This window comes from Hipposideros armiger, unplaced genomic scaffold (assembly GCF_001890085.2).
Source record: "Hipposideros armiger isolate ML-2016 unplaced genomic scaffold, ASM189008v1 scaffold_732, whole genome shotgun sequence".
In the NCBI taxonomy this organism is placed as follows: domain Eukaryota; kingdom Metazoa; phylum Chordata; class Mammalia; order Chiroptera; family Hipposideridae; genus Hipposideros; species Hipposideros armiger.
Genome location: NW_017732082.1, coordinates 583,191 through 611,181, shown reverse-complemented (window position 1 = coordinate 611,181; position 27,991 = coordinate 583,191). Strand labels below are relative to the sequence as shown.

Genomic DNA, 27,991 nt, shown 5'->3' with positions numbered 1-27,991 from the left:
CAAATTCATAATGAAGACTCCCTCTGATATCAAAAAAACGGTTAGCAACATTGTTGCAACAAGTTCGTGAACTTAGTTGTCAGACCTAGGAGCTCTGCCTGCAGCCCATCGGTGTTCCCCTGCAGCCTTCAGGCTAGAGTCCAGCTCCTTGGCTTGGCTTCCTAGCCTCAGCCCCTGCTGTGACTGCCTCTGGCCTCACATTCCAGTCACACCCTGAGCTCTTTTGTACCTTGGTGTCTTTGCTGTCTGTCATTTACTTCATCCCCTCAGTCATTTGGCTGATAACTTGTCATCTTTCCAAACTCAGCTCAGATGTCATCTCCTCCAGAGCATCTTCCCTGACCCCTCAGGCTGGACTAAGTGCCTCCTCCCGGTGCTCCCTTAGCTCTCCATGCACACCCCTGTCACATGTACTAACTCTGTCACTACTGCAGCTGTGTGACACTCACATCCGCTTCTTCATCAGAGAAATGGGAGAAATAATAGATTTACCTCATGAGAGTGTTTAGAGAATTTGCATATCTAGCTTCCCTCCACCCCTCAGGATTCACTGAGCCCCAGATGAGGTTTAGTGAGCCTAACATTCATGCAGATCTCCAAGAAGGCAGGGCCTGTGTCCACTTGCTCAGCACAAATGGCCAGCACAGCAATTAGTGGACATCCAATAAATATGTTAAGTGAATGAACATTTTAATAAGTGTTTGTTGAGTTAATGTTAGTGGATGAAGACATATCAGTTTAGTTAAAATGTTTATTGAATGCCAGACTCTGGGCTAATGCTCCATGTTGATATTTAGGTGGGCTGGGGGGTGGGGGGATCGGGAAGCTGATGTAGATAAGAAAAAAGCATACCCACTGTCCTGGGCAAAACTGCAACCTTAAATTGGCACTTCAGTTCAACTCAATGGCATTTGAGTTGGGTGAAACGGGAAGTAAAAGGAATCCTCCTAGGGCAAAGCAGTCCGTCACTCGCACTGCCCCACACTTTACTTCCCCACCATCATGCCACTGCCAGCAGCTCTGTAATTCACAAAGAAGGCTGTGGTGTGTTTCCTTGTTTGTCCACTTCAGGAATCTGTAGCCAAGAGCCAGCCTGCTCACACTGAACCTGTATGTGCAAAATAACTCAGGCATTTGTTGAGATGTCATGCACTTAACCACTATGGGAATTCCAGTCTGTTTGGGTGGTAAGAGCACCCATGGAGCCATCAGAAAGCATATTCACTGTCTCGTCAAAAAGGATGAAAAATTTTCTAACTTTTTAAAGCATCTGTGTGACTGTTTGGGTTTTGTTTTGGTGTTTTTTTTTCCCTCCCTACTCTGAGCCCGGCTGTCTCCATTCTTTATGACTCTGGGCATGATTTAACACATACACTTAAAAAAATGGACGAACGACTTCTTAAATTTGCAGTAAATGTATTGTTCAATACATTTGATTTACTAGTTAAGAGCCATAGAATACCCGCCATGGCGATTTATCGTGATGTTGTCACAGGAGTTGGAGTCCACTGCCTCTGCCTGCTCTGATCCCCATAAAATAACTCTGTGAAGGGAAGACCCATGGTGCATCTCGGCACCAGCTTGGATGGTAATGGCCACACCCTAGTCTGTATAACAGGCCCCATTTCCAGCTGATGAGACCATGGCAGATGGGGGAGGGGCAGGCTTGCCCCATGAATTTAGTGGCATTTTTTCTGAGTGGTTGGTTGGGCTCAAGGAGCAGAGGTCTCTGAGCATCGTGGCTTGTGAGAGATTTACAGGGCTCCATTTGCCTCCTTGGGGATTCTGCAGAGGAATTAAATAGATGAAAAGCGCGTGTGCGTGTGTATGTGTGTGTGTGTGTGTGTGTTGAGGGGAGGGAGGGACCTAAAATCATAATTTAGGGAGATTAAGGAGGGCTAGTCTCTTGAGAAAAACCTCTGCAAGATAGTCTTTGCTTTTGATTCCTAAAGCAAATGTAAGCATCTCCTTTTTGTTCCCTGGGGAAGACTTAGAAGTGTGGAAATTTCTGTAGCGGCTGGGGCATGCAGACAGAGGAGACAGAGAGGGAAGACTGTCCCAGGCTGAGGGGCGGGAAAGGCCTCCAGGAAGAAGCGTTTCCAAGCTTAGCCCTACATATAGGCTTAGTTAAGCAGAGGCGAGCGACGACAGAGTTCCTGCAGTAAGAACAGCCTGAGAAAATATTATACTTGGGGGTAAAAGAGTAGCTTGGAGTTTAGAGAATGGCACCACTTTCAATGTGGCCAGAACATGAAGTTCAAGGGGATGAGGAGTAGAAAGTGGGAAAGCAGAAGCAGTAAGCAAGGGTTCAATAACAACACGAGACATGGTAAGGGATGTCTACTTGATTTGGAGGACAATGGGGACTTATAGAAAGATTTCAACCAACAGGCAATATGGTTGGATTTGTGTTTTGCTAAGATGGCTCTAGCAACTGTGTGGAAAATGAACTGAAGTCCTGGCCTCCTTGGTAGGGCTTCTCTTTCTGAAAAATTCACTGGGTATCCCTAGCCTAGACCAGGAAGCACAGCCCTGGGTCCTCTGTCTATGTCTTGGTGTCTGATGCTCAGCACCCGCACAGGTGAGCTGAGGTGAGAATGAGAAGCTGCCCCTGCTCTCAGGAGACACAGTCTAATAACACAGGGAGGGTTCGTTCTGTGTGAGGAGGTCAGAGCAAGGCATGTTACCAGTGAGTACGGGAGGGCCACAGATTATGGCCGAAGGGTTAAAAGAGAGAGGCAGGAGCAAAGACCCTAGGTCTGGGGGAGGGGAGAGGCCTGTTATGCCTGAGGCAACCTGATGGCTGGCCAGACCACCCTCTGTCCTGTCATGAACACACCCCCAGCTTTTCGGTGGGGATTTGGGGAAAGCTGCATTGTGAATGCCAGATCTATCAAAGACATTGTCTAGTGGAACTTTCTATGATGATGGAAAAGTTCTCTATCTGAATTGTCCAATGTGATTGTTATTAGCCACTCGTGGCTATTGAGCACTTGAAATGTGACCAGTGCAATTAACGAACAGATATTGATAAAGAAAATTTTAATTGATTTTGGTTTTAGTTTTAATAGCCCTATGTGGCTAGTGGCTGCCACAAATAGACAGTACAAATCTAAGATGTAAGACCCTTGCAGACAGTGCTTTCAAATGCTAGAGCATGTAGGAGAGTCTTATAAGCGATTCTTATTTCTTGTACTTGGAGGTAGTGTAGTGCAGAGCAAGACTTAGGGTTTAAATCCTATCTATGCCACTGCATCAGTCAGGGTAGGCTTACCACAGTAACATACATCACCCAAATTTCAGTGGCTTACCATAATAAAATAAAAGTTTATTTTTTCACTCACTTCACAGTCCAAAAAAGGTTAGGTGTTTGCTCCACACAGTCATCCAGGGAATCAGGCTCCTTCTTTCTTGTGGTTCTGCCCTCCTCTAGGTCCTGGAAATTCTCTCCATTTAGCCAGTAGATGAAGAAAGAAAGAGAGCAGGATTGTCCTGGATGTCTTTTATAGGACTGGCTTATATTACTTTAGCCAGAATTTAGTTACATGGCCAAACCCAACTGCAAGGGATCCAGGGAAGTACACTCTAGCTACTCCCATGAAAAAGAGAAATTAAGTTTGATTAGCATCTACTCAGTCTCTGTCACAGGTACCTATGAACTGTGTGACCTTAGGCCTTAGTTTTATTATCTGTAAGATGGGAATAAAATAAAGAATAGGGGAAGTTAAAATGTGAAAAATGCAGAGTCCACTTGAGATTCATGACTATGATTCTTGTCTCTTAGTTTGGGTTCATTTCAATTATTGAGCAGCAACCCTGCTGACACCAAAAATCTTGCACATGGAAGCACCACTACATGGCATATTATGCATGCCCCTTCCTCCCTGAGGAGCTGGACAGACTTTGGACAGAATTCAGTAGGCCCTCGAGTTTGTCTAACCCAAGGACTATCCCTGGGGCACAGGTGCAGGTAGGCCAAAAGTTCCTAGCAGCATGAGGGAAGGTAGGAAGGACTTTTCCCCTGGAGAGATGGGTTTTGTTGGCCATAAGCAGGGTGCAATTACTGAAATATTTACAGATGAAATTATATGACATCTGGAATTTGCTTTAAAATTATTGGGGTGGGGGGTGGTGAGTAGGGGTAGATAAAACATGATTGGCCTTGAGTTGGTAATTATCAAAGCCAAGGGATAGGTTTATGGGGTGGCACATCATACAGTTCTCTCTTCTTTTGTATACAAGGTTTGACAATTAAGTTCACGAACTTGTTGCAACGATGTTGCTAACCTTTTTTTGGATATCAGAGGGAGTCTTCATTATGAATTTGTACCAACTGGACAAACAGTTAACCAAGTTTACTATTTGGAAGTGCTGACAAGGCTGCATGAAAAAGTTAGATGACCTGAAGTTTTCACCAACAATTCATGGCTCTTGCATCACAACAATGCACCAGCTCACATGGCACTGTCTGTGAGGGAGTTTGTAGCCAGTCAACAAATAACTGTATTGGAAGACCCTCCCTACTCACCTGATCTGGCCCCCAATGACTTCTTTCTTTACCCAAAGATACAGGAAATATTGAAAGGAAGACATTTTTATGGCATTCAGGACATCAAAGATAATACGACAACAGCTCTGATGGCCATTCCAGAAAAAGGGTTCCAAAATTGCTTTGAAGGGTCGAATAGGCACTGCAGTCGGTGCATAGCCTCCCAAGGGGAATACTTCAAAGGTGACTGTAGTGATATTCATCAATGAGGTATGTAGCACTTTTTCTAGATGAGTTCACAAACTTAATTGTCTGATCTCATATGTTTGAAATTTTCCATCATAAAGAATTTTTTAAGGGCCATGATGATCCTTCTTTAATGAGGTTTTGTAGAGACATCTAGAAACCTTTTATGACCTTATATTATGGGGACAGTAGCTGGATTGTCTTTGTTTACTTGTTGACTCACCAAAGCAATTAACAATTTTCCAGCTGGATCTCCCTCACACCCAGTGAGGTGGAAACACCCAACCCAAGGTTTGTGCTATGATGAAAAAATGCACTTGAATATGAGCATAATGGATGTGCAGAGCTGGAAGGGGCCTTGGTACTCATGAGCTGAGTTTGTTTACCAAGAAGAGGTTGGTACAAAAAATGGGTGCACAAATCCCGTTATTTTAACACTTTCGCAAAGGCTAGAGACTTGATTTTCTAGCTTCAGAATTCAGAAAAAGCCCACCTTGTTGCTTATGGCTGCATTAATGGGACCAGTAAACATTGACTCCAGAGTTCGGAAGAGTCCCCTATCTCCCCCATTACTCTGATGGGTGCCTAAAATCCTACCCACTCTATTTCACTGCCTTGGCTTAAGGCTGTGTTCTGTTAAAATGTGAATACAGTAATACCTTGGGTGCAAGCATAATTTGTTCTGGAAACAAACTACTCATATTGCAAGACATCGCTCATTTACCAAGTTAAAATGTATTAGAAATGTTTGCTCATCTTGCAGAACACTCGCCAACCAAGTTACTCGCAATCCAAGGCTTTACTGTTCTGTGTCTCTGGACTGGACAGTTACTTACACTTTAGTTTAAATGATTTTATCAGTTCTTGCTAATAAGGAGGGAATGGGGAGAGACAGGCACCTGAAGCTTAAAGCTGCAGAAATGGGGTACCACAGAATGAAGAGAGGAGCCAATAGAAAAACGTATTTTCACACATTTCCTGAGGTCTCAGTATGAAAAATAATGACATGGAAAGAATTTGAGTGATGTGCCTAAACTTATTCACAAACAAACACTATAGAGAGCTGTGCCCAAGATTTAAAAGAGCTAGTTTCTGACACATGTAAACTCAGTTAAGTTACAATATCATGATAATAGCCAGCATTTTATTTATAATTGTATATGAGACATTATATGCTTTATCTAATTCAATCACATGAACCCTATGAGTCAATACTATCATTATAAGCCATTTTACAGGTGAGGGAACCGAAGATCAGAGAAGTAAAGTGGCCTGCCCAAGATCACACAGCTTATAGAGTCAAGCCAGGTCTACCCCACGCCCGTGTTCTCACCACAAAGCCTCCAGTGTCCCAGGTTTCCTAGTATGGTTTTCACACAATTTTATAGTTCAAGTCCAGCAAGCTTTGGTTTTGCATCTCCTTGAGCCAAGCCAGGGTTTTGGCTAATGGGTTTTTGACAGGTCCCCATGCTGGTTTTTATGGGCAAGCACAGTCACAGCTGCAGGCAACCAGGTACACTTCCCACTGACCACATCCTAGCTGTTCCCAAGAAGGTGATATTCTGGGGATGTAATTAACATTCCACCAGAAAGGAAAGGAAAGAGTTCCCTGAAAACCAGTCTCATTCAAGAACAGAACACCAGCCAGGTCTTTGCAAGCAGCATTGACTGGGGCTGATTTTTTAGATCTGAAAAGGCTGGAGGAGGAGGTCTTTGGGGCTCTTTTCACCTAGGATCAGCCAAAAATCGAACCCTCATCCTTTTCTCTCTGTCTTCATGCCAGTGCTTAAGATCAATCAGATAGGACCCAGAGGTGACCAGTTGACAAATTTATTGCATATTCTGTTACACACAATCAAGGGAACCATGTGAATGAAAGTTAAAATAAATTCCTAATGCAAATGTATTGAGCATCTACAATGTGCCGAGCACTGAGCTAGCACATTCAGTGATGGCTAAGAAATGGTCCTTGCCTTAAACAACTTAAAGCCAGAGAGGGAGACTGTCATGCAAACAAATAAGGTAATAAGAACTATATTTGAGGTATGAGAAAGGACTGTGGGGAATAGGGGTGGAGCTCACCAATATGGCTTGTGTGACCTTTGGGCTGGGTATTGAAGGTTTCAGGCTGAGTGGAAGTTTGGTAGGAAGACAGAAGGAAATAGGAAGTTGCAGAGGGCAGTTCTGTAAGACAGTACAGTATACCGGGAGTGTCAAAAAAATGTATACAAGTGGACACTTTGGTCAGCGTTGCTCAAGCAGTTTGCAGTAATCAGAAGTGTCTGGATGCTGATGGTAACCACTTTGAGCACCTCTTGTAATTGCAGAAGTCAAACATGACTTGTATTCATCTTGTGTTATTGGTATATATTGAGTATTACAATTTTAATACAGTTTTCCTTTCTTAAAATGTGTATACATTTTTTGGCACCCTCTGTATACAAAGGCATGAAGGAGTGAAAGGATGTGCTTTGGTCAGGTAACAGAGAACAAGTGTATGTGCTGGAAAGAAAAGTGTGTGTGAATGGGAGAAGGTAAGACCAAAAAGTAAAGGAGATAACATGATCAGAACAGGTTTTTTTGTTTGTTTGAGAGAAAATGATCTATTGTAGAAAGTTGAAGGAGGGTGGTGAGATGCGACTGAGAGGTGCCTGTGGACAAGGTGGAGAAGTACATAGATAGGTAGGGGTCAGATAGTTAGGGGAGAGTTCAGGAAGGGATTGTCAATGTCAGAATGAACTTGAAACCAGTGACTCCCATCGACTCTCCAGTGAAAAGGGCTGATGGAGAAATAGAAGTGGTCATGGACAGACCCCTGGGAAGCATCAGCACATGGAGAAAAGGAGCCAACCAGAGAACAAAGCAGTCACTGCAGCTACAAGTGGTACCTGCCGCCTTTAGCCACCCTTCTTCAAACTGTCTCCAGCAAGACACTGAACAATGATGAGGGTGTTTTTCTTCCTTCCAGAGCTTGCGTCCCCTTCTCAGTCTTGCTTTCCTTCTTCCCTTCCTTCCTCTTCCATCACCTAGTCTCTCCATCTGAGGTCTTAATGAGCAGAAAGCACCCTATTAGGGCTTTGCCTACCCGGGAACTGCCTAGGTTGGAGCAGGTACCAGGCTAACAAAGATGCCCTGGAAGGAATGACTTTTGGAAAGCTCTACTGGAACCCACCAATGTGAGGACTTCTCATTTGCCATAGCTGATCTAAACATTGTGACTAATGAGATGACCACCCAGGCAACTATTGGCCTCCCAAATGGGGTTAGGACGTCAAGAAGTGAAGGCTCCCCCACTCCCTCAGGGAGGAGCAGAAGCATCTAATGGTTGTGAGAGTTCAGCCATCAGGGCCATCAATGTTGGACAGTACATCCTGGCCTGTCCAAGGTGGATAATCGAGCTGATACCCAGCAGGCAACGCTTGACCTGCTGAGGCGGGAGCGAAGTTCTTCGGCATTTACAACACTGCCACCTACCTCACCTCGGAAAATGAGAGAAAGCCAAGGCACCACTCAGTTTTGGAATTCCTCAGGAAGACTTGACCCTGAAGAAAACTCAGAGGGTACAACCACAGCCTGGACACACTGAGCCCTCACCCCATCCAGCCTGCGGAGGCCAAACACAGGAGAGCCCAACAGAGCCAGGTCAAGAGCATCCTTTTAGGGCAGATCCTCTGACTATCTGACACTCTATCTAACTATTGGAGCCTCTCTCTGACCAAGGGATCCACTCTACCCTCCAAAAAGCAACAAACCAATAACCCTGAGGGAGTGGCAAGAGGGAGGGCTCAGAGCTACGCGCCAGGTGTGTGGCCTGGGATGCATCCCTACACATCAACCACCTTCCGTTTGTCCACCTATAAAATGGTGGTAATATCTATAGTGCAGGATTATTAGAGACCTAGCAAGGAGTCCAGAATATAGTGGCTTCTCAACTTAAAGTTGATATGCTAAGCCTAGTAAAATCCAAGGAATCCCTAGTTGTATGACCTTGGGGAAGCCACTCAGCTTCTCTGTACCTTGATTAGATGCTCAGGGACGGAGGCAACATGAATTCAGACAGCCACTAAAGAAATGCTCATATGCCAAGTGGTAGGACTAGGGACAGGAGCAATGGTGGGATCAAAGTGAGAGGGCGCCAAGCTCAAGGGGAGGCTCAGAGAGAATGAGGGGCCACCCCTTATGAGCAGCTCATTGCAGCTCCACTTTCATAAAGCCTTGCTTTACATGGTTAAGTAAATCAGGGAGAGTGGGTCCATATGGATATTGAGGGTCCTGGGACTTACCGTTCCATAAATTTAGCTCCAGGAATACCGACATGGTCCAGCTCCTTTAGCTCCATCCCTGTGGCTCTTCCTCTATTCCTTCATCAGAAGCCTCCGTCTTCTAGGGCTTAGGGAATCACCTATTTCAACAAGGTGAACTTGACCTACTGTGGTGTGGCCTGGAATTTTTATAGTTACATGCATGGAGGTGTATGTCTGTGTCTGTGTGTATAATCCAACCCGTTCTACCATCTTCCTCAGGCAGAGTTCTTCACAATTCCTGCTCACTCCACTCCTGCCTTAAACAACAACCAACATTTATATCTTCCATGTTCTAGGTGCTGTTCTAAGTGCTTTCTTTGTGATAGTATGACCCTATAAGGTAGATACTACTATTTATTGCCATTTTATGGCTGATGAGGAAATCAAAGCACAGAGAAGTTAAGTAGTTTCCCCAAGATCACACAGCTAGTAAATAGTGGGGCAGGTTCAAACCCAGGCAGTCTGACCTGAAAGCCTGTGCTTTCTACCTCCAAGGTACATACTACCCTGAATGTATTGTAGAAAGCCTGCAACCTTCAGAGGTATGGTCCCACCCTTCAAACTCCTGCCCCATCATGGGGCAAGTTGCTGAAGTGGGGCAGCCAGAGGCAGTAAGGATGGGGGCAGCCCTGTGGGCACTCAGGCACAGCTTCAAAGGGCGAGTCTGAGCAGATCAGCCCCGGGAAAAGCCACGCAGACACGCCAGCCTGGCATGTCAGCAAAGAGGCTGCAGGCTTGGAGCTGGGTTGCCTCACAGTCCACACGGCGACAAGCTCTGCAAATAGCAGCCAGAGCCACAGGACTAAAGAAGAATCCTCATGTGTGTACAGCTTGGAAAGGACATACATACAGAGAGAACAGTTATGCATAGGAGCACCGTCTTTAAATAGAAAAGAGAGCCTGAAATATACCCTTAGTGTTCTCTCTCTCTCTCTCTCTCTCTCTCTCTCTCTCTCTCTCTCTCACACACACACACACACACACACACAAAGGCCAGGACCAGCAGAATGACTGAACAAATGCCTCAGCTGTGCCGGTGGCGAGGGGAGAAAAATCTAGTGCCCTGGCAGCTCCTGACTTTCAGTTCCTATTTAAAATGTCTGAATTGGGAGCATCGACAAGCTCCCAAATTAGCTTTTTAAATAGAAGCTGAGAGTTAAAGGAAAAGCGGCCGTGTCATGGGGGAAAAGCAAGTGAAAATCCCGGCCAGGCCAGGCCAGAGGCAGAGAGGGGGAAGGCGAGGCCAGGCAGTGCTGGAAACATGCAGTGAGGGAGGGAGTTGGCATGAGGGACAGCATCTCCTGGGCAGGGCCTCCAGGCGCGGGACTCAAGGGGCCTCCTTTCTGCCCATCACTTGCTCTCTCTTATTTTCCAAGTCACCTGGTCGTGAGAAGTGCTGGTAAATAAAATCCACATTGGCCTAGACTAGACATTCAAGCCTTTCATATTTTACTCTAGAATTTCTCAACAGAAAGAATATCATCTACAGCTACTTCACTTAAGATGTGAGCCTGGGAGGAAGGGGGGCCAGGTGTGTGTATTTGGAGGCAGGAGAGGGAGAGGTTGAATCAGTGCCCCATCTTCAAACAGGGCTACAAAGAGCAGAACAGCACAGCATCCCATGAGTTGGTCTCTCTGGAGGAGGAAGGGTGCCATCCGCTAACTGTTCTGGGAAGCCTCTAAGTTTTGGGGCAGACCCAGCTCCTGAGTGACCCCAAGATGCAAAACAAAGACTGAAACGTACAGGAGTTCAAACCTGGGCAGAAATAAAACATTGGGTGTTAACTCTGCCAAGCTGGACATGGGGGTGGAGGACTGAGAGAAAATGCCCCTCCCTGGACCTGCCCACCCAGAGTCTGAGGCACTCCCAGGGGTCAGAACAGTTGAGAGGGGCAGTTGTGAGAAAATGAGCTCTTCCCCAGAGAGAAGGGAGGAGGAAGGTGGGAGCAGCGCCAGGGCCTTCCCTGAATTCTTCCCCTGTCTGCCAGGGAGTGGCAGTGTTGTTAATCATTATTACTGTATGCAAATCAGTATGCAAATCCCACACGGCTGTGGGACTCCTGGCAAATAAATGCTAATGTAATCCACACCCACCTCTTGAAGGGCCAATTGTACACCTTTCGGCTGACACTCTGAAGGGGGCTTTAGGGAGAGTGGGAGGGCGGAGTGAGTGAAAGAGGGGCTCCAGGGGCCACAGGGGCTTGGACCGGAGTGACCGGCCCCCGCCGTGAATCTAGAACAAGGTAGGGGTTCTCACAAACCAGCAGCCCCGTTCTGAATCAACCCCTGCCCAGGCTAGAACTGTTCCTTCAATCACACCCTCCCCTTCACCACACACTTTGCTTTTCCCTCCGTCTCTGTCTCAGTTACACACCTCCCTGCATCCAGAAGTGTCATCGGTCAAGACCTGCGTTCCGGTCCCTGCTGCCAAGCGCCAGTCCAAGATCCCTGATTCCGGGCACCGGGGCCGGAGACATGGGGAAAGCTGGAGTCTCCTGTCCGCACAGTCAGCCGGCACTGAACCCTCCGCGCCCCGCGGCCGCGAATGTGGAAGTCTGGGCGGGATACCACTCTCCAGGGATGCTGGGCGCACCCGCCGCTGGGCCCTGTGGCACGTGCCGACTGCCAGCTCCCCGTCCTGGACGGAGGCACCGGGCAGTGGAGATCCATGGGCTTCGGGGACGGGCCGAGGGACTGGGCGGACCCAGGTTGAGAGTTCAGGCTCCCAGGTCCAGACTCTCGGGTCTGGGTACTGGGTACACGTGGTGGGGTGGACTAGGAGGGCGAATCCTTACCTTCGGGTCGTGCCGCTCGCGCTCTGGGAGGAAAGCGGCTTTTATCTGGGATAAGGGCAGTGTATACCAGATCCTCACCCGCTCCCACCCCCGGGACCTGTCCAACCCCAGCACACGCAGCTGAGAGCTCGGAGAGCCGGAAAGCCTGCGCGGTGGCGAGTTCCACTTCGTCAGGTGGCCAGGCTCGGCCGCAAGCAAGGACTGGTGTCGCGTGGGCAGTCGGAGAGAAAGAAACACCCAGTTAGGTCGCCACGCACCCCACGCGCGCGCACCCTGGCGCTCACGGCCGCCTCACCCCAGGTCCCCAGCATACAAGCCCCCGAGCTCACACTCACGCTTACTCCGAGCTCCGCCCCCACCCCCAAGCCAAGCTCACCTTGCCCCGCTCACCCCCGTGCCCACCCGCGTCGGCACACTCCGCCACCTCCAGGCACACCCTAGGATTCCTCCACTCGCCCAGGGAGACGCACCAGGCTCTGCCTCGTCTCCCCACCCCCCAGACCCGCTCACGCGCGCGCTCCTCTACTCTCTCTCCCTCTCCCTCTCTCTCCCTCTCTCTCTCTCTCTCTCACACACACACACACACACCCTCGCGCGGGAGTCACTCCCCCGTGCACGCCCTCGCCCCGGGCCCCCGTCCGCGGCGAGCCTCCGGGTCCTCCTCATCTCTCCCTCCGCTGCCCGGCGGCCCCGCGCTCTCGCCCCGGGCCTGAGCCGCTCGCCGGCGGAGATCGGTCGGAAGCCCAGGGCGCAGCCTCGCTGCCTCCCCCGGACTCTCCTCTCCGCCCCGCCCGCGCCGCGCCCCCATTGCCTCCCCCTTCGGGAGACGGACCTAGCCAGGAAGCCCGCGGCCGCCGGGCTCCGCTCCGCGCTGCGCTGGTAGCGACGGGGGCAGGGAGCGAGCGAGAGAGCCGCGAGCCCGCGAGCCCGCGAGCAGAGCGGCGAGGCGGGGAGGGGACACGCTGCCGAGCCTGGGCTGGAGCGGCGGCTGCGGCGGCGGCGGCGGCGGGGGAGGGAGGGGCCCACGGACAGACGGACGCACGAACCAACCGAGCGAGGGAGGGAGAGAGCTCGACTTCGCCGGCGAGGAGGTGGCTGCTGGGCTCTCCCCCGCGCTGCTGGGCGCTCGGCGCCTTCGCGGCTCCCGGCTCCCGGCTCCCGGCAGCAGCTTGCACGCGCGCGCGGGGCGCGGGGCCCGGGCTTGCTTCACGGAAGGTAAGAGGGACGCGACCGAGCCTTCCGGAGCCAGGAAGTGTGAGGAGCGCTGCTCCCACGCCTGTTGCTCCAGCTGCCCACGCGGCACCCTCCCACTCCCGCGCCTGGGTGGGTGGGCGCTGGGGAGCCGGAAGGGTTGGGGGTGGGGCCGGCGCCGCGGGGGAGCAGACAGCGGGCCCGGGGGCGTCCGCCCGCTGCGGAGCCACCGCCGGCAGCAAGGCAATGTGAGGTTGGGGAGTGCGAGGGGGGTGTATGTGAACCTCTGCCCTCTTTCCATTGGCCTGCCTTCCCTCGGGGGTGCTAGAGGCAGTGCCCCGGGATCCAGCGGCAGGTGGCGACGGCTTGCTCGGTCCCCCGCTCTTTGTGAGGAGAGAAGGCGAGAAATGGCTGAGGCCGGAAGCAGGGAGCAGTTTGGGGCGCTTCGCAAAGTTCTCCAGTCCGGCGAGCCTGGGGACCCACACATCTATCGGGTCCTGCCCGACGCCACTTCCACCCTGCGAGCTCTGGGAAAGGTCTCTAAGGGGCAACGCGGGCCCAACGCGGCCGGGAAGGCTGGGTTCAAAAGACCCACTTTGCGAGATGTTTATACTAGGAATGGGGCGCCGAAGGGGCTGGGCGCAGAAGTTACCTGGATTCAACTAAATTCCTGCACTTGTTTAGTGCTGACGTTTGAATCAAGTCCAAGATGCCCTGCTTTTATCCCGGGCAGCAGGGACATGTCAGCAACAGGCTGAGATTCCCGACCTGGAATCTTACAGCATAGACAAGACTCTTGTATTTCTTAAGAGTGGGTATCCGAACTTTCTTGTGATCCCAGACACAAAAGCTATCTATTTACAAGACCCGGCAAGGGTTGCTATGTGGTGCATGCTGGTAGTTTGCGCCAAGGTACGTGATGGTTCAATTTATGCCTTATTTACCGGTAGTTCAAAGGGACCTGGGTGTTCCATGTCCCTAGAAGGGGGTCTGGGAGCGCACTAATTCCATGCAGAGCATGTGTACATTTCCCCATGTGGACATATTGGCACAGGGTCAGCGATTGACTCGTTTATTTTTCCTTGTCACTACTTGAATGCACGAGAGCGCAAGTACACAAGGGACCCCCAGAGGAAGAAAGATTAGTAGCTTGTTCCCTTTTGCTATTGAGGAGGCTGGCGAAAAAGAGTTCAGGAAAGTGCCCTGGCCAGTCTAGGAGTGGCAATGTGGAAGAGGATCTGTGTGTGTGTGTCCCAGGCCTGTACCCACAGGATCCCCAGCTTGGCACCCTGTCAGTTTCACGCATGCGTACCCAAACCCTGTGGGCACAGGAGAAAGGCCCCTGGATTGTCAGGACCCTCCCCTCCCCCAGACTGGCCTCATTCTGAGCTAAGCAATGTGATGTAAAATTGTGGAAAGTAAAAGTTTCCAGAGCCTCTCCACCCCCAGCGGTCTCCCGAGGTCACTAAAGGGCAGACCTTGGTGATATGACATGTTTGCTGCCTTGAGCCTGTGCTCAGGCTAGGTGTCAATCCCCAGATAGGCTGTCTGGTCCCTTTGTCCACTTTTGGCCCTCTCCCTCCCTCTCTCCCAAACAGAAGCTGTTTAACAGGGCTTTTTACAGCAGGGGAAAATCTGTTTCCCTTTTCTAGGATGTTTTGCCTTTGTCATTTCAGCGCTCACCTGTTTTAAATGTCTCTTCCCCAGACTCACCCCACCCCCATCTTTCCCACTGTCAAACTCTTCTGCCAAAAACAAAAATAGCTTCAGATTTTTCATTTGTAAGGTGTTCACGTCCTAGTAAAACCTTGGCATTTGAGGCATGTGCAGTGCCATTGGCTGGAAATGGGGCCGCACTGTTGTGCCTGTTGCAGAAATTCATACCCAGGTCGGCTCCAGGAGGTGTAGGTGCCTGTCAGGGGCCCACACCGCGTTGAGAGCATCGGAGAAGCCCTACTTGGGCTGGGTCATGCCTGCAGGGCTGTGTGGAGGGTCTGGCTGGAGTGGCCTTGGGCATGGTATCTGGTGGGACACTTCCTCCCCTTCCAAACCCAGACCCCCTCCCCCATACACACACACACACACAGAGAGAGAGAGAGAGAGAGAGAGAGAGAGAGAGAGAGAGAGAGAGAGAGAGAGTAGCAGTGGGGTAATTGCTCCTGTTTTGGTACCTTTTACCAGGTGGACAGGCCTTAAGCCTCTGGAGATGTCCTCGTTCTTGCTTGCCCTTCTCTGGGAAGATTGTCCTGGATTAATGTCTGGAGTAAACTTGGTCTTGGGACCAGACGCTTCTATGATACAGAGGGGTTGTTTTTCCTTCCCCAGCTCTCAATTATTCACTTGAGAGCAGTTTGTAAAATACTCATGGCCTGTGGAGAAGAAGAGGTTGGCGTGGGGTAGAGAGGGTAAGGTGATAGGGCTCAGCCTGGTGAAGGGGAGGTACCAGGCACTGAGGCTTGGAGGTCAGGGAGAGCAGCACTGGGAGAATGGGAGGGGAAGGGCATCGCCTTCTGAGGGTGCAGAGCTGCACCCCTGCAGGGTGCCACCACCGGGTGCCTCCTGGCTCAGCAGTCTCTTACTCTTTGCCACTCAAACCCCCTCAAGGTCCTGACTGTGGAAGCTCCATCTGGGGATAAAACAGAGATGTTAAGCATCAGAGGCCCGGGCCCAGGGTCTGGGGGCCTGGCCCCCGTTACCCTCCAGAGGGGTGGCCAGGCATTCAGTGAGTGAACCCGGCCTCCGATTGCCTAGAGTCCTGAGCGATGCAGGTTGTGTGCCCTGTTCTGGGCACCAGCCTCATGAGGCGTTTCCAGAACCACCTTTGCTAAGAAGAGACTCCGCTAACTGCGTCCCCACAGCAACAAACCCAGATGCTCTACTTCCTGCTTTGCATGGGCGACAGTTATGACGAGGGCTGAGTGAACTGCAGCCTGGATGTCCTGGATCCAGTAGAATCAAGGATTATTGGAGCCAAAGGGCTCCTTGTTGCTTTCTTGTCCAATTCTCTGATTTTACAGATGGGGATTCGGAGGCCCAGAGGGTGCTGGTGCCTTGCTTCCCCAAGTTCAGGAGAGCTCTGACCATGGAAGGCAGGGCCTCCTGACCCTGTGCTCCTGGCTGCCCAGGACCTGGGGGGGGGGGGAAGGCAGCCTCTGCACCCTGCAGGATCTGGCTATACCTAGGTCAGGAAAGTCACCTGGCAGTGAGCTGATCAGCGGCCTATTAGAAAATCACCAACTCCTGTATACTTGAAATTTAGCCAGTTCAAAGGAAACTTTCTGGGTCTCAGTCTCCTTACCTGAAACTTGTAGGCAGAAATGTCCATGTCATAGGTTTTTGTGGGATAAATCGAATGTTTGTGGGATAAATCAATGTTAGTTAACATTGTCGGGGTCCAATGTTAACTAAACCCGAATTGGAATTATCTGTGACCAGTGTATAAATTGAGGGCCTGCTTCCCAGACTTCCCCTGCTCCTTAGAAATCCTAGCTCAGTGTGTGCTGAGGGACTCAGATTCTCCTAGTAACCCAAGGGAAGTAGGGAGTCGTCTTGAAGGAAGATAAAATGCACAGGACGTGTTCCCAAATCCTCTCTCAGTGGCACATGGATTGCCCACTGCCGTGGATGAATGAGCCCCCGTTCTTTCCTCAGCTCCTGTAATCAAGAGCTCATCAGGCCTGTGCTGTTTTTCTATTCTCTCAGTGATGACATTTCCAGGGAAAGTCATTGTCATTCTTGTCTTCGGGGGCACCCGAATCAATACCCCTTTATGAGGGAGTAGAGGAACCTGTGAATATTCTCCTTGGCATGCAGATGGGGAAACTGAGGCAGCGATCTGCTCCTTGGGAAAATGCGGCTGAAGGCACAGTGAGTCAGAGGCACTTCAATTGGGTTCTTTGACCCAGATCTGTCTCCAGTGTTTTTCTGTTTGAAGAGAGAATGCCCACCCTTGGAAACCTCTGAAATACACTAGAAAGGCGTGGAGTAAAACTGACGGAGTGCAGATGGCAACTGTAAAATCAGGGCCTGCAGGCTGAGCACCTGCTGATGCAGTGCACAGTGCCACCTCTTCAGTTGTCATGTAAAAATTGAGGGGTCATGGCCTTTGACTCTTGAGGAACTTAGTATGGGATGGGGAAAGCAGGGCAGTGGCCTGGCTGCACCCTTGAACTCCACATTGAGACTGCCTGGGTTTAAATCTCTCTGCCTACTTATCACATCCTTTAGTCCAACTCCTCCTGCTTCGTTCTCCTCATCAGCAACACAGGGACGACAATGGTGTCTGCCCCCTTGGGTTGTTGGTGGGGTCCATGCAAGCTTGTGACACTGTGCCTGGCACACAGTCAGCCCTCAGTAAACATCAGCTGTTATTATTCTCCTACAGGGAGACCTTGAGAAGTGGGGTAGCACAGTGCTTCATGGCCTGTGGTGTGGGCTCACACAGCCCCAGGTGGGATACCTGTTCTGCTCCTTTCTGGCTGGCAGACTGCTGCACTTCAGACTCTTCCTCCTAGGGCTGCTGTGAGGATGGATGACCCACAGGAGTGCTTGGCATAGAGGAACTGCTCAGTTATTGTTAGCCATGATTATTAATAAGACATGTAGGAAGTGTCTGTAATCCAAGCCAGAGGGTGATGGGTGTTGGAGAAGAGGGGCAAACACAGCGCTGACAGCCCAAAGGAAGCGAGAATTTTACCCTGGGGAGAAGAAAGGGCATCACAGCGAGGGTGAGGAATAGGTAGGGTTCTAAAAGGAGAGGTGAAGGGGAGGATATTGCCAACAGAAGGAAGAGTGTGGGGGCTGGAGCGGTAAGCCAGGATCCCATCGTGGAAATGCTGGAATGCTGGGCCACGGAGTTTGGACTTGAGTTTGTAGGCTGTGATTTTGTAAAGCGCCATCAGAGCCTTGCTTAGGGAGTTGATTGAGCAGAATGGATTTCTGGGGAACAGGAGAAACAACAGAACAGTTTGGGGGGGGTGGAATGAGAGACAAGCAGGTCAGTAGGAAGGAGGCCTGAGACAACTGGGGCCTTAATGAGGGCAGTAAGAGCCATTGTCTCGTTATTTGGCAACTCTCTGGGTGCAGCACTGAGGAAAGTGACCAAGGTGACAGGCCTCGGGTCAGGGATGCTGAGAGCAAAAGGTAAAAGGCAGCTTTTTTGCAAGGAGGGAGATCTGGGTTAAACGTGTCCAGTTTCAGAGGCATCCACTGGGAAAGTCTAGGGGCGGCTCAGCTCTGAAAATCCTAGAAAAGCTAGGAGTCCGGAAAAGGAAGCAGGTTGACAGGGAGAGAGAAAGCTCAGATTCCATTACAAGACTCACCCTCTGCTTCATTTCTTTAAAGAGTTGAACCAACTGCATTCCAGAGTGTCCAAAGAATTCTGAGTCTTTATTGGTGCTGTGTGATCAGTTTAGGATTAGTGAACACGAGTGTGTCAACCCTAACAATTTCCCGTTGCTGTTACGTGTGTTTCTGTGTCACCACATGTCTTCCCACAGATGGTGTACATTTGGGGATTGCAGAGTCATCTCACTACCGTCTTTAAAAAGCCAGATCTGGGAAGGTAAATCTGTTTCCCAAAGCCAAATATAATTCTCTGTGCCCCTGTTCCCTCCATCCATATAGGTGACGGGGTGTGTGTGTGTACACAGTGTAGTTCGGAGAGCAGTGGGTGAAGGGACAAGGTGGCCCAGCTCTGAAGGAACCTCTGAGGGTGGCGTGGGGCCAGGTGAAAGAGGCTGGCATAAGAGAGAGCGTTATTATGTAAGCCGAGGGAGCTAAGGATGGTGGGCAGATGGAGATGGGAGGCGGGGAATCTGGAGATGGCAGCAAGCGTGGGTCAGCTTCCTCTGGGAGGGAGAGGGGCAATGCATGGAAGGCAGGTGAACCAAGAATCCAAGAGTCCCTTTACAAGGTGGGGAAGGGACCCTTCCTAGCCTCATAGCCTCTCCCGCATCTTTCTATCATGGCTCTGAGAGTCACTGGCTACTAGGTTGCTAGGTGTCCCAGAGAGCAGCACTCCACCAGGGACAGCCTTCTCCATAGGACTTGGGGACAGAGCTCTGCCAAGCACTGGCCTACTATAGTCACCTGCCATGGCAGAGAATTTTCCAGCCTCCTGTTCATCACCAGTGAGGAGTAGAAAGAATGTGTTTACCTGATCTCCTTCAGCCACACCCCATTCCTGATTACCCTGGTGGGTGAAGAGTGAAATAAAAATTAGCATGTTTATCCCACTTTGAAATTCGTTTAATGAGAACTCATTTACCCTCTCCCAATTTAAATGCGTAACAACGCCATAACCTTTCAGGGCTGATTATTTCCCATGTCTTCCCAGATCTTCCTGCAAAATAGGCTTTCCCTCCACATGCTCCTGAACCCTCGGAACTGACAATTTGTCAGGCAGTCAACAACATCTGGTGATCCCACACAGCTGCACTGCCCCAGGGCCAGGTGCCCTCCCTGTGAGGGGAGGATGGAAAAGAACCAAGTCCTCTTTCTTGGGTGGTGATTTCAGTTTAATTAATTTGCCTTCAAGATTTTGGCCGTTTCCCTCGCCAAGGACCCTTCCCTGTGTCCCATTTCCCCCCTGGGAGTCGATCATGGACTCACCCGGTTCTCTGCTCTCTCCTCCTGTCCGCAGGGGTCACTGAACTAACTCCAAGCTGGTGCGCACAGTATCTGCACAGTGGCCGGCCCGAGAGCTGGAGTCACCATGGCGGCGGGAGTGGCAGCCTGGCTGCCTTTTGCACGGGCGGCGGCCATCGGATGGATGCCAGTGGCCAACTGCCCCATGCCCCTGGCCCCGGCGGACAAGAACAAGCGGCAGGATGAACTGATCGTGCTCAACGTGAGCGGGCGGAGGTTCCAGACCTGGCGGACCACGCTGGAGCGCTACCCCGACACGCTGCTGGGCAGCACGGAGAAAGAGTTCTTCTTCAACGAGGACACCAAGGAGTACTTCTTCGACCGGGACCCAGAGGTCTTCCGCTGCGTGCTCAACTTCTACCGCACCGGGAAGCTGCACTACCCGCGCTACGAGTGCATCTCGGCCTATGACGACGAGCTGGCCTTCTACGGCATCCTTCCCGAGATCATTGGGGACTGCTGCTACGAGGAGTACAAGGACCGCAAGAGGGAGAACGCCGAGCGGCTCATGGATGACAACGACTCGGAGAACAACCAGGAGTCCATGCCCTCGCTCAGCTTCCGCCAGACCATGTGGCGGGCCTTCGAGAACCCGCACACCAGCACGCTGGCCTTGGTCTTCTACTACGTGACCGGCTTCTTCATCGCCGTCTCGGTCATCACCAACGTGGTGGAGACGGTGCCGTGCGGCACGGTGCCCGGGAGCAAGGAGCTGCCGTGCGGCGAGCGCTACTCGGTGGCCTTCTTCTGCCTGGACACCGCCTGCGTCATGATCTTCACCGTGGAGTACCTGCTCCGGCTCTTCGCCGCGCCCAGCCGCTACCGCTTCATCCGCAGCGTGATGAGCATCATCGACGTGGTGGCCATCATGCCCTATTACATCGGCCTGGTCATGACCAACAACGAGGACGTGTCGGGCGCCTTCGTCACGCTGCGGGTCTTCCGCGTCTTCCGGATCTTCAAGTTCTCGCGCCACTCCCAGGGCCTGCGGATCCTGGGCTACACGCTGAAGAGCTGCGCCTCCGAGCTCGGCTTCCTCCTCTTCTCCCTCACCATGGCCATCATCATCTTTGCCACTGTGATGTTTTATGCCGAGAAGGGCTCCTCTGCCAGCAAGTTCACGAGCATCCCCGCCTCCTTTTGGTACACCATTGTCACCATGACCACGCTGGGGTAAGCGGGTGCCGGTGGCCCGGCGCAGGGCGAGGCTCGGGGTGGTGAGAGGGCTGGGCACAGGAGGCCAGAGTGGCTTTTCCAAGTTGTGGGGGCATCAAACGAGGGAGGCCCATGAGTGATTTGTTTGGGGGCGGTGGCTTGCTCGGAATTGAGATTTCTTTCGGGAGTGGGGCATGTGTTTTATAAAACATGGAAAAACTCACCATTTCTTTATCCAGCCACACATTCTGTGCATGTGTGTATGTGGGGTGGGGGTGTGAGTGGTGACTGCTGCGTTTTTATGTGCGTCTGTGCATATAAGGGCGGCCATGGGGAGAAGAACATGGCAGCGGCGGGGAGGAACAAAACTGAGAAGTTCGGGGAGTGTTGTAAGGAGGGCACAGGTTTCCATGAACAGAAGACACCGATAGCCCTCTTTTTGGATCTTTCCTGCATTTCTTCTTTGTAGTGTATTTGTAGGCTGTTCTCTCTTTTGCCTCACGTTTACTTTCTGCTGCCACAGATGCTCAAGGGTTCAGTAGCACCGAACAGACTTTCTCTAAGTGACTTTGGACTTGGGATTTTTGAAAAGCAGGGCACCCCATTTTTTTTTCCTCACTGACGGAGGAGTAGTCTTACTTTCTTAGCCTGACTGTGATTGAATGACCCAGCCTACCTGGGTGATTGCAAGATGGTCTGAATGAATCACGTGGCCAGATGCAGACATATCAATATTGTCAAAGGGAGGTGACTCTGCCTGTCCATCTCTCAGAGGTTCCCTTTCCAGCTGAGGTCACAGAAATGTATTTATGGTGCTGGGATGTGAAGCATTCCACCAGAGGAAGGGGGCTCAGGAAGGAGATTACAGTCTTTCCCCTAATGGATTAGAGCCAATGAAGGCAGCTTTAAGGAGACGTGTATTTCTTAGGGTTTCTGCTTCAGTGTTGCAAGTCATTGAAGCTAATGCAAACCCCCTTCACAATTCAAATGCTGGGTCTATATTTGCTTAGGTTAGGAAGCGTTATATTGCTGATGGAGAATTCATGAAGCTTTTTATTTGGTCTTTGACAATTCAGTTGGTGGCGTCCTGGCGATTCGATTTTTTCCTGGCTGAAACCCTGTGGCGCTGGTGTTGGTTTTTCCGTAGTGCTGCGTGTGCTTATTGGGAATGACTGAGCAAGTGACGGGACCTTATAAAATGATTACATTTGTCATTCTGACACACGGGAGGGAGTAGCAAGGGGGAGAGCAAGCGGTGTCATTGTCCATTTGTGAAGGCCACATTTGATGGGGCATTCCCTTTACTTCTTGTCTGTCTGACACAGGCTATCCTGCCCCTTCCTCCAATACACACACACACACACACACACACACACCTTCAAATAGGTGCTCCCACCCAGAGTGGTTAAGAATGGCTGGTCATTTGACCTTGTCTCTCTTGGCTTAGGTGGAGATGTGGGCTTTTGAGCACAGTGAGATATTAGGGATAAGATGGGCTGGCAAGCTGGCCACCATGTGAGGAAAAGGAGGCCCATTTGCCCCTTCCAGGCTGACCCTGGCCTTTCCGGAAGGGGGCCTCACCCCTGGCCAGGACCTCCCTTGCCACGCTTCTGATGTGGCTCTGACTGTCCAGCGTCCTCAAGTACCCTCTGATGGGACTCATGACACAGAGTGATGCCTCGGAATGCCACGGGAGAAAAGAGGGCAGGTGGATGGGTGTCAGAGTTACAATGGGATTGTTTCAGAGGACATCAGTGGCAACTTCGATGGCCACCTGCCCAACCTTTTATTATTAGTAGAGCAGCATATGAGTATCTATGATATGTCAGCAGTGTGCTGAGCACTTTGCATATGTTATCTCCTTAAGTCTTCACAACGGGCCTGCAAGGTAGGAAAAACTCTATACAACTTTGAAGATGCAGAGGCTCAGAGAAGTTAAGGAAATTTCTGTCGTCACATAGAGGATAAGGGGCAGAGCTGATTTTCAAAGACCAGTCTGGCTGTCTCCATCCAGTGTCACTCACCACTCCACTTGTTCCCATACCATCAGGGCCCACAGGTGGAAATCAGAACTTCAGAGTTACTGCTTTTTTATTATGGCTTCAGGGTATCATAGTCTATTCTATAACAGTCATATCGCTATTCAAGAAAGCATCCATGCCATGAGTACTACATGGCAGGCACTGTTCTAGGCACACAGGGAAACTTCTCAATAAAACATTTCCTTCTGGCAAGTTTAAATACTGCCTTCAAATGAACGGCTGCTTTCATAGCAAAATCCAGTGTTTTACTGTCCCTGGGAAGACCACGGATTTCCTTTAGCATTCACCTTGTAGATCCAGGGTCAAATCCAGCGTCAGGGTATGGACGATTTTGGCCTCACATTTACTTTCTTAGAGGGGAGCAAGAGAACTCTGCCAGAGAGTGAAGGCAAAGAGGAAGCGAAGGGGGCCTACATGGAAGGAGCATGGTTCTCCTGACCGTGGGCCCCTCACCATTCCTTTCCCCATGTGTCAAAGTGTCTGGGCTCGGGGCGGAGAAACTAGTGGGCACAGAAGGCTTCTGCCTTTAGTAGGGTCCTCGTAAGTATGGGAAAGCAGGCTCTTTGTTCCCCTCCGCTCTGGCCAGTGTCGCCCAATGCCGAATTGAGCTGCTTTGACTCTGACCTGAGTTGCCCTTTAAAACCATCAGAAGGCTCATTGCTTGGCTGTACATAGCTGGTGATTGGCAAAATGCTTTTCCATGGATAGGTCAATGTGAGTGGGGCACCTTTTCCACTTGCTTGGTCTGATATTGTTCTCAGTCTATTCTAGATCTTACCGTTCTCTTGCTAGGGTGGACCCAAGATTTGTGCCCTGCCCAGCCCTGGTCCCCTGGGAAGGAGGGCAGCCTTCACCGGGTCTTCTTGTCCTTATTGGAGGTCTTACCAAGTCGACCCTGGAAACTTCTTCCTCTCCCTTGGCTGGTTTCTGTCCTGAACACATTCATTGGCTAGTTTGTAGGCTTGTTAACTATTCCAGAAAGCCCGTCTTTTTCTTACTCTCCACTGAGCCCCGAGTGGCTGTGGAATACCAAAGGTCAATTTTCTGCCATGGTCTACGTTCTGCCTGGTTGCTTCCCACAGCTCCCAGCAGACACTTAGTTTTTGTTGTCTGCAGACCCATCCCACCCTAATCCTTACCAGGGCTCCAGTTTCCAGTCTGGAGAGATGGCCTTCAGCTCCTCTGCAGAGCAGGGCTGACCGACAGGCCAAGGGCCATATGCCCAGTGAAGAAGGTAGCTCTTCCCGGCCCAGTTGCCATCTCTGCCTGCCTTCCCAGGACTCGCTGATAAGCTACTCAGGTGTCCTCTGGGGAGAGATCTCCAGGAGCCAATTATTCCCATTTATTTAATATCGCAAAATACCTTAAGCACACAGAACAATAACAGCCCAACCGCCACGAAGGCCTTAGGGGGACTTTCCTTTGCAGCCTCCTGTGCTGGTGGGGAGAGGCCTGTGCCCAACCCACGTTTCCTTCGTGCCCCCTTGATAGCTGGGCTCCCAAATGCCCCATTAAAGGATTAATTTCTGTGCTCATAATTGATGCTATAAATAAAATAAATCCTCAATTATCTCAGTTAACAGAGAGAAGCGATAACACAGAACTCCCAATATTAAATAAGACTAACATCTTATTTGGGGAATTTAGTTTGGGAATGTATTATAGGTCAGAGGCTTTTTCAAAGCAGACTTTCTGTCTTAGCTTTTGACTGTGCTTGGTATCATGATTGACCTGGTGCGTGAGCTAGTCGGTGGGTGAAGCTCTGGGGGAAGGGGGGTGTGTGTGGGGAAAGAGGGTGATACGTGGGAGGGCCACCAAGGGCCAGCTCCAGACCTGGATGGGATGAGGCCCTCTCGGATATTTTAGAGAGGGGAAGTTGGGTTTGGGAATGACACGGCAGCGTCACTCCTGCTGAGATGGGCTGCTGCTGCCCTGTTGGCTTGGTTATGTAATTGATACCAGCAGCGTATTTGTCACCCCATGCCCTGAGATGAGAGAGCTTTGACAGTGTCCAAAAATCACCTTAACGAAAACAGAATTGATTTTTACTTCTTCCAAGCACGAAGCAGGCTCCAGGCCATTTGCATTTCCTTTTCAAATGTAAGCCTGGAAGGGGCCTGCCTGCCTGAGGTATGGGGAGACAGGGGCTGAGCCTGGGAGATCAATACAGGCACAACACAGTGTGGGGTACTTGATCAGGCTCCCCCAGAAGCGGAGCCAGTCCAAGATCTGTTTTTGTTTAGCCTTCAGTTCCCGAAATTCTGGCTCCACCTTCATATACTGCCTTTGGGACCCACCAACCCTCCTCCCAGTTCCCAAGTGACTTGGGCCGTGGACACTGGTGGCAGTGCCCACCTGGATGGTGGTGGGTCCCTGTCCAGAGGGGCCTGGTCACAGTGCACTTATTGGAAATGAATGATCTCAAGGTCTTTTCTTGCTGTGACATTTCTTTTTTTTTTTAAAGATTTTATTGGGGAATTGGGGGAGGGAAACAGTGTTGGGGAATTGGGGAAGAGGGAACAGACAAGTTGCTGTCCTTTTATTCTTCAGTCTAGTTGTGGAGGACGTTGCTTCATTGGCTCATGTTGATATTGTGATCATTGCGCTCTTCCCCGGTGAGGCAGTCACTTGCCGGCCATTGAATGGCCACTCATGGCGACTCACGGTGGCTCACGGTGGCTGACGGCAGCTCACGGTGGCTGATGAAAGTGCACGCCCGCTGTGGCCAGCCCCACCACAACCTACGCCGTCGCCGGTGACTCATGGCAGCCCAGCTCCAGGTCGATCTGTTGTTCAACATCTTAGCTGTAGAGGGCGCAGCGTCACTGGCCCTCATATGTGGGATCTGAACCGGGGCCCTGCTGCTCAGAGCTGGTGTCCCAAGCCAACTCCTAACCAATGCGCCACTCGGCCGGCCTGTGGTGTGACATTTCTTTAGTTCTCTGGTGCTAAAATCCCTAAGGGAGGGTACAGACCTACACCCCAACAAGGAATCGTTCATTCACTCAATATTTGAGTGCCTACTGTGTGCCAGGGCAGCACAGTAGGCTCTGAGAATACACAGGCCCAATGATTGCACATCAATGTAAGGTACAGACAAAATGAATTGAACAAGACTCAATTCTTTTCCTTTGCACCCCAACAAGAGAGGGCAGAGAGAGCGGTCGACCAAGGGTCAGAAGGAAGGCCTTTCCTCACTCTTCCTGCCCCTCCAGAGACCACCCACACGCTGCTCCGTGTCTGACTCACTCCCATCATCCCTCAGAAGTCAGCCCTGCCATCTCTTCCGGCAGGCCCTCCCGCCCTCCAGGAGCTAGGAGCCCCTCCTCTGGCCTCCCACTGCCGCCCTTGTGTACCTGTCTTGTCCGTGGCCACCTTTTATGACATGATGTGTCTTTCCCCAGGGTGTGAGCCCCTCAAGGGTAGAGCTCTACGCCAAAGGTCACTGTGTGATCCACTAGGGCCTGGTGTGTAGTAGGCCTCGGTAAACATCTGTTTAGCCAAACAGGTTTGTACTCCAGCTCACCCGTCTTCAGTTTTCTCATTTGCTAACCACCTCCGGGCCAGTGCAGGAGCTGATGAAGGTGCTCTTCAGATGGGAGCCAGTCAGGATCTCTGTTAGCAGGGCTGGGATGAGGAGGCCAGGCAGGGCATTCTCTAGCTCTGACGTCAGCCTTAGCAGGGCTGGGGCTTTCTTGCAAGGGAAGTTTAAACCTTTGTCCCTCACTATTTTTGACTGCTTGGCCATGTTTCCCACTGTAGACTCAGGAGCCAGGGAGGTACAGAAAGGGAACCATAGGTAAGCCCCCCTACCCATGAAGCTTCTCTCCATTCAATTATTTATTCAACACATCTTTATTGACTAGCTGCTAGGCACTGGGAAAAGAGCAGGAAAAAAACACAAAAAAACAGGTAGTCTCTGATCTTGCAGAGCTTCTATTCTAGTGGAGGAGACCAGACAGGAAATTGATAAATAAATACATTCTATGAGGCAGCAGTTCATGCCGTAGAGCAAAACAAAGCATGATGTGCTAAAGGGCAGCTGTGAGTGTAGGAGGGTGGTGGAGCAAGGGGGAGATGCTGTTTTATAAGTTAGGTCAAGTGGGCCTCTCATATAAGGCGCCATTGGAGCAGAGACCTGAAGGAATGTGGGTAGCTTGGGGAGCCGTGAATGCAAAGGCCATAGAGCAGGAGGGGCCTTGCTGTGCTATTCTTGGAATAGCAAGAATGTTCTAATGGTGGAGTGGGGGACAGGGAGCGGGAAAAACAGGAAAGCAGCTCATGCAGGGCCCTCGACGTCACCACCAGCTCTTTGCCCTTGGTCCTTTACCAACCTGCTGGGAATGGGATGTCACTGGGGGATTTGAGTGGACCTGACCTGTGCTTTGAAAGGATCACTTGGATGCTAGGTGGTGAATACATTGTAGGGAGAAGCTACCACCATCACCTAGGCAAGAGATGCTGGTGTGCGACCGAGGAGGGTAGCAGTGGCAGTGGGGGAGGTGAGAGATTCTGCATATATGTGAAGGTAGAGATGACAGGAAGCCCATGCTTGTCCCGTCCCCACCATGCCAGCAGAAAGTGTCATGAGCTCCCACAGCAAGGGACTGGCCCAGAAGACACAGTCCTAAAGACCTTCTCCACTCCAGGGAGAAGCATTTCACAAGTGGCCTGAAGGCATTGCCAGAGGGCTTCAGGGCCCAGGGCAGCTGAGACCCATGTGGACGCACAGCCCAAGAGCCGAGTTGGAGCATGGATGTCTGCGAGCAGGGCTGGAGTGGCCATAAGCGGGAACATCTATGCCGGGATTGAGGTTTTCTTTCAACCCAGGCAGCACTGACGGAGCACCTGCCGAGGGCTGGGCATGGTGCTCACCACCCTGGGGGCAGTCTTGGCTCAGAAACTTAAACAGAGAGGCCACTGGCTGAGTCGATGGCTGTGGTAGCTGCTTAAGCAGAGGGGCTGGCAGAGGGCTTCAGGGTGGCACAGGAGGGAGAGATGCAGGCACACGGCTGGGATGCGAGCCTCCTGGGTGCTTCACACCAGGGGCATCACGTTAGATTGGTCTTCCGATCCGGCAATTCACAATGCTGCAATTTCTGGAACGGGGCTTCCAGGCTG

General features: G+C 51.1%; 2 protein-coding genes across 5 annotated transcripts in view; one reads left to right on the top strand and one right to left on the bottom strand.

Annotated features, from left to right (window-relative positions):
- Nucleotides 1-51: 51 nt before the first annotated feature.
- LOC109373540 (uncharacterized) lies at nucleotides 52-12,642 on the bottom strand. Its single transcript, XM_019627445.1, has 6 exons — nucleotides 12,460-12,642; nucleotides 12,211-12,285; nucleotides 11,835-12,035; nucleotides 11,414-11,677; nucleotides 3,345-3,436; nucleotides 52-1,020 (listed from the first exon to the last, which is right to left on the bottom strand). The coding sequence occupies exons 1-6, from the start codon at nucleotides 12,640-12,642 to the stop codon at nucleotides 987-989; spliced, it is 849 nt and encodes a 282-aa protein (XP_019482990.1). The 3' UTR covers nucleotides 52-986.
- KCND3 (potassium voltage-gated channel subfamily D member 3) overlaps nucleotides 12,424-27,991 on the top strand; it is a 220,882-nt gene continuing 205,314 nt past the window's right edge. For 2 of the 4 annotated variants that reach the window (XM_019627461.1, XM_019627458.1), the window contains exons 1-2: nucleotides 12,424-13,049; nucleotides 19,669-20,846. In XM_019627461.1, coding sequence (XP_019483006.1) covers nucleotides 19,741-20,846 — 1,106 coding nt within the window. In that variant the 5' untranslated portion in view covers nucleotides 12,424-13,049; nucleotides 19,669-19,740. Of the gene's footprint in view, nucleotides 13,050-13,859; nucleotides 13,938-18,523; nucleotides 18,589-19,668; nucleotides 20,847-27,991 lie in introns of those variants that run through there. The other 2 variants (XM_019627459.1, XM_019627460.1) reach the window with 2 other exon arrangements.

Excerpts from the sequence above, each read along its gene's own strand:
- LOC109373540 (XM_019627445.1), bottom strand. The coding sequence starts at position 12,642 with ATGGGGGCGCGGCGCGGGCGGGGCGGAGAGGAGAGTCCGGGGGAGGCA. Across the intron at positions 12,036-12,210 it reads ACGGGGGTGAGCGGGGCAAG|TCCTTGCTTGCGGCCGAGCC; the intron begins GTGAGCTTGGCT and ends ACGCGACACCAG. Across the intron at positions 3,437-11,413 it reads ACACTTCTGGATGCAGGGAG|GACCTAGAGGAGGGCAGAAC; the intron begins GTGTGTAACTGA and ends GAGAATTTCCAG.